We start from the raw sequence: 6,331 nt of genomic DNA, 5'->3' as shown, positions 1-6,331 counted from the left end.
AAAAAAAAAAAAAAAAAAAAAAAAAAAAGCTTAGTATTTGAATATTCCTAGCCATATCATTCTTAAATTTCTCAACTAAATGTCCTGAGAATCAGTTGCCCCATGTCTCTTCTAGATATTTCTACAAGTTAAGATATGATGTCATCTGGATGTGAAACCTATTTTAGGCTTTTTGTAGTGAAAATTATTTTTTTTGACATAGGCCACCAGAAGGATTATGCAGCACACATAAATTAGAATGTCATTTTAAGACTTCTGAATAGACTATGCCATGATGGTGGATTTTCCTTTTTGGATTTTACATGGTAAAATCCCATGTAACTGACTGCTACTTTATTTTTTCTTAAGCCATCATGCCTTAAAAATTAGTAACTTGACTACGTTTCTAAGCATTAGTGGATGTTTTCATGATTTTACATGTCTATACATCTCAATATGTATGTATTCCATTTTTACATTGTAGAAAATAAACATAGTTTTAAGGAATTCTAAAGTACCGTTTTAGAAATTGCTTAATTATATATGATATTCTTTTTTAAGCCATAATGTGTATACTCACTCAATAGTCTTCATCCCAAGTGAGATCATTTGTTTTGCTAGACTAGTAAAACTCATTTTCATTTATTTGCCCTTATAAATATTAGCTTGACTAGCGTGAGTATAAAAACATGTCTTGCCAAGTTAATCGATATGCTGTATGAATTTTCCTTTTATTTCAAACTAAAATTTTCCCTTTTCTATTATAAAATTAATAGGTATGAATTACAAGTATTTGAAAAATACAAGAAAACCCCATAATCTAGTCACTCAGTAAACCTGCTGTTATCGTTTTGCAGTATTTTTTTTTTCATCTCTTTGTATGTGTATCTGGGGGATATTTCTACATCGTTTCAATAAATGAATATTTTTACTTTAAGATTAGTATAAAACAAAATATCATAGACTTTCATGTGTGAGGAACTGCACACTAGTCAGACCAAATGTTTGAATCTGTACCCAGAATGATGAAAAGAACAACAGGGTTTATTGCCCATTGTTCCAGCTTCAACTTGATACTTATGTTCATAGAATTTGTTCTTCCAGGGCCTTTTAAATGACTTGCACAAGTAATCTTTGACCTACTTATGTCAAACTTGCACGAATGGCATTCCTTGTCCATTTAGGACCTTTCTCATCTTAGGTCTTTCTCATCTTAATATTACAGAAGCTCCTTTATCCCTCTGCTTTCCTTTCTTTGTCCCTTTCTTCTTCTTATTTGCCTTCATCAACAAAGATTTCTTCAGCACCTGTTATGTTTCAGGAACTGTATAAGGTTCAGGGAATATGAAGATGATTAAGCACAGTATTGCGCCTTGAGAACTCTTCCTCTAATCTATCAGTCTTACTGAATTCCTGTGCTAGTTTCATTCTTTCTTTGCTCCATTCTTTTGCCCCTTTCTTAGCCAACGATTCAACCTACTCCCCATTTCCATTGAAGATAGTGCCTTTCTCACTTTGTTCTTGATGATTGAGCCAACAACTTGGTTACAGCTAGAGGGGTAAACATTAGAGCCAGGTTTAAGCCTGCTTAGCTCCTCTGTATTTGAAGTCATAATATTCCTACTGGGATCTGGTTGCTTTTAGAGGAGATTTTTCTTCACAGTCATCTGGCTCCTGGATCTTTGATGTGAGTCAAAACTTAGGACTATGAGGGTCACAGAGAAAGCTATGAACCTGACTTTATTTAAAAACGTAGGTGAATTTTGGTGTTTTTTTTTTGTTTTTTGAGACGGAGTTTTGCTCTTGTTGACCAGGCTGGAGTACAATGGCACAATCTGGGCTCCCTGCAACCTACACCTGCTGGGTTCAAGTGATTCTCCTGCCTCAACCTCCAGAGTAGATGGGATTACAGGCATCTGCCACCACTCCTGGCTAATTTTTTGTAGTTTTAGTAGAGATGGGGTTTCACCATGTTGGCCAGGGTGGTCTCGAACTCCTGACCTCAGGTGATCCACCCGCCTTGGTCTCCCAAAGTGCTGGAATTACAGGTGTGAGCCACCACACCGTTGCTCAGAAGGAAAGATAACTAGCAATATTGTTTTTACTTATTTTTATTACGTATTTGCAGTGCCTCAACTATTTTACAGATTAAATGTGTTTGCCTGAAGTCAAAACCACCATTTGGGATACTGTTTTCCTTTGAACATATATTCCACATAGCAAATACATTATAAATAAATGTTAAAAGCACAACTAAAAACAATAAGGGCCAGGCGCAGTGGCTCACGCTTGTAGTTCCAGCACTTTGGGAGGCCAAGGTGGGCGGATCACCTGAGGTCAGGAGTTCAAGACCAGCCTGGACAACATGGTGAAACCCCATCTCTAATAAAAATATAAAAACAGGTGTGGTGGCACACGCCTGTAATCCCAGCTACTTGGGAGGCTGAGGCAGGAGAATCACTTGAACCCAGGAAGCAGAGGTTACAGTGAGCTGAGACTGTGCCACTGTACTCCAGCCTGGGTGACAGAGTAAAACTCCTTCTTAAAAAAAAAAAAAAAAAAAAAGGTAGAATGCTGGTGCTGTCAAGCCCAGATTGTAAAATTTTATTGAGAGCTTTAATTACTTAACTAATCACAAATAAAATAATCTGAAAATCACACTCCTAGAAAAGATGTTTACGAGTAAAGCTAATTTCCCCATAAAAATTGAATCGCTAATTTTTTATATAATTTCTTCAGTTTGATTTACTGAAAAGGAAACCCAAAAGAATAAGCTTCATATACCTTCATTTGGTTTGTAGGCCATTTTGTATGGGGTATGTAGGGTTTTGGGGTTTGATTTTGCTTTTGCTACCATCACTTTTTTTCTTTTACTTTGCAATTAAAAAATAACAGTAGTTAATCTTATAGCTTTATATAAAATTTGGAATTTATATATGGAATGCATACATGGAGTTTTTAAATCTTATTTTGACTGAAGTACAGTGTGAAAGGTTATAGTGACATTAACTATTCTTTCGTATTAGTTTCAGTTTATTGCAGTCAATCTTCCTCCCTTCCTCCTACCACTCATATACGTTCATTTTCTTTTCTGTCAAAGGTACTTTCTTTTATTTTTGCATCATATAGTAAACTTTTTTACAAAATCTTTTTAAAGATACTTTGCTCATGTATCTTCCCTTAGGCAATACCAGCAAGCTAAATAGTTGTTTTTACTATTATTGCCAGTTCTGTTTCTTCCTTTGTCTTTGATGGCTGCTTTTTTTTTTTTTAATCATAAAACTCTTTTTGATACTTTCTCCATGTTGTGCTCTGATTTCTCAGAACATTGGAAAACCAAAAAGGAACTGGTGTAAAGAAGAGCCCTATGTTGTGTGGACAATATCCTGTTAAAAGTGAGGGAAAGGAGCTGAAGATAGTTGTGCAACCTGAGACACAGCATCGAGCTCGGTACCTGACTGAGGGCAGCCGCGGCTCAGTAAAAGATAGAACGCAGCAAGGCTTTCCTACAGTAAAGGTATTTACTTTATTTATCATTTGAATTTTAGTTAAAATGTAAAGGGGAGTATGTCCTGAAAAGTAAAATATTTTCAAATCATGAGTTTTCTTCCCTCATATTTGATATTTGAATTAGATTCATCCCAAACTTTATATTTAGAAAGAATTTTTGTTGTTGTTTTGAGACAGTCTCACTCTGTCACCCAGGCTGGAGTGCAGTGGTGCGATCTCAGCTCACTGCAGCCTCTTCCCCCCGGTGCAAGTAATCATGCCTCAGCCACCTGAGTAGCTGGGACCTACAGTTGTGTGCCACCAGGCCCAGCTAATTTTTGTATTTTTAGTAGAGTCGGGGTTTCACCATGTTGGCGAGACTGGTCTCGAACTCCTGATCTCACGTGATCCTCCCACCTTGGAGGAAGAAATATTAAAGTGAATTCAAAGAAATATAGTAGAAATTATTGAGAACTTTGAAAATAAGGTTTTTGAGATGGTTAAGTAATCAAGACTATTGGACTGAGAAAAGAATTGATTAATACTTAAGGCTTTGGTTTAAGAAATGGGATATCATTTGCATCCACTCAAGTACAGAGGGAAAGAAGGAAATGAGGGAAAAAAAAGAAATGGGATATCAATTGAGTCTTAATTTTTTTAAAAGTGGAGACTAAAAGTTAAAAGGGACTTAATACCTAGGATATTTTGTTATAAAGAATATTTGTCTTTGAAGACAAACCTCAAAAAAATGGGAGAATGGGGAGAAGACTTAACAAGTGTCCCTACCCCTTGCAAAAGACTAAATAGGGAGGAATTTTGGCTAGTCACATGGTAGAATCTTATTAAATACAATTTGTACAAATATATTAGTTAAACTGTATTTTAAGTTAGGAGTAGAGGTGGACTGCCTTTCATTTTATACTTGAATGAAATTATGATTGAAACTCTCTGGATCAATCAGGAAACGTGTCTGCCACCATTTATAAGGTTGGTTAATAGTCATGTGTACAATATCAAGCCTACCCTTCTTCACTACTTACTGCCTTAACCCACACCCAATCCTTCAAACCCAGGACAGGTAACAGGCAAGTGAGAAATTTATGTTATGCTTTGTGTAAATATTTGTCTAGCCTGATATTTTGATAGTTTGGTCATTACATTTAACCTAATTGCCCTGACTTTAAGTTATGTTTTGTCTAGTTAGAAATATTGTTAGATTCATTGCTTAACTATGATAGGGAATGAATTGACCTTAAAAGTTTGTTCAGTCATTCATTCAGCAAATACTGCACTCCTCCATGTGCCAGGCACTGTTCTAGGTTCTGCTGACCAGCAATTTGACTGGCGTTTGCTTATTTTCCTCATTATGATACCATTTTGTACAGATACAGCTGTAAGGCATGTGTGAATTTTTTAAGCACTTTGTTTGGCATGCATTGTACAATTTACTTTGTGATTTTCTGCATTCTATATTAGCGGCTTCAATGTTTAACTATAAGCCTTATCAAGAATCAGGATTGGAAACATTTGTTCCCAAATGCTGTTTTAAATATTTATTTAATTTTCAGCATACAAATTATAATTTAATTTATGAAGGCTTGCTAGAGACCTGTAATGAGCCATCGATCCCCGTTTGAACTAGCAGTCTCTCAGACCATAATTTTTTATCCCAGGATTTAATGATGTTATATGTATGTATCTAGTCCATGAAAATGAGCTTCATTTCCTTGTTATTCATATATAGCTGCACTCATACTTTTCTACTCAAGTAGCTTTAGTAGAATAAAAATATGGTATATGTACTCTCATTTGATGATGATGATGATGCCACTAACAGTTTTGTGAGTTTTTCCATTGTTATGGTGGTAGGTCCTGAGCCCCAAATGCTACCTAAAGTACTGTGTATTCATTCTCATCTGCTTGTACAAATAAATTATAAATGGTAATTTATCATCTAACAGCTAAATTTATAATTTAAGTATGGTTATTACAGAATTAAAACTATGACTTCAGGAATTTAGCCAAATCTTTTATGAAAATGTTTTACCTCTATTTTCTTGAAGATTTAAATATTTTTAAATGTAATTCAGTTACAAGTATAGGATTTGGTCTTAAATATTTGATTTTATAATTAGATTATTTGAAATGCTAATTAGTGTTTCTGTTGCATGTTTTCTTGTTTCAGCTGGAAGGCCATAATGAACCTGTAGTGTTGCAAGTGTTTGTGGGCAACGACTCTGGACGAGTGAAACCACATGGATTTTATCAGGCCTGCAGGGTAACTGGACGAAATACAACTCCTTGCAAAGAAGTGGACATTGAAGGCACTACTGTTATAGAAGTCGGCCTTGATCCTAGCAACAACATGACACTGGCGTAAGTACTTAGTAAGAATTTTTCATTATATATTACACTCTTGTGTTAGGCAGGAGAATTATTCACTTTCTAATGTACAGAAGATTTTGAGTATTTTATTAAAATGTTTTAAATATTATGAATAAAAAGAGACACTACTTCAGAATGGTTGTGGGTTAAAATTAACTCTTTTACCCTTTGCTAAAGAATTCCCATGGTTGGACCAGGTGCAGTGGCTCATGCCTGTAATCCCAGCACTTTTGGAGTGTGACACTGGTGGATCACCTGAGGTCAGGAGTTAGAGACCAGCCTGGCCAACATGGTGAAACCCTGTCTCTACTGAAAGTACAAAAATTAGCTGGGTGTAGTGGCATATGCCTGTAATCCCAGCTACTTGGGAGGCTGAGGCAGGAGAATTACTTGAACCCAGGAGGTGGAGTTTGCAGTGAGCCAAGATTGTGCCACTGCCCTCCAAGCTAGGCAACAAAGCGAAACTTCGTCTCAAAAA

At 35.9% G+C, this 6,331-nt stretch overlaps 1 protein-coding gene across 1 annotated transcript in view; it reads left to right on the top strand.

The window, feature by feature from the left end:
- NFAT5 (nuclear factor of activated T cells 5) overlaps positions 1 to 6,331 on the top strand; it is a 53,261-nt gene that overhangs the window by 3,496 nt on the left and 43,434 nt on the right. Inside the window, exons 2-3 of the mRNA XM_017850740.1 lie at positions 3,304 to 3,496; positions 5,654 to 5,844. Of these exons, the coding sequence (XP_017706229.1) occupies positions 3,304 to 3,496; positions 5,654 to 5,844 (384 nt within the window). The remainder of the gene's footprint in view (positions 1 to 3,303; positions 3,497 to 5,653; positions 5,845 to 6,331) is intronic.

The sequence above is a fragment of the Rhinopithecus bieti genome, unplaced genomic scaffold, assembly GCF_001698545.2.
Source record: "Rhinopithecus bieti isolate Rb0 unplaced genomic scaffold, ASM169854v2 scaffold_32081, whole genome shotgun sequence".
In the NCBI taxonomy this organism is placed as follows: domain Eukaryota; kingdom Metazoa; phylum Chordata; class Mammalia; order Primates; family Cercopithecidae; genus Rhinopithecus; species Rhinopithecus bieti.
This window is presented reverse-complemented; position numbering and strand designations above follow the sequence as displayed.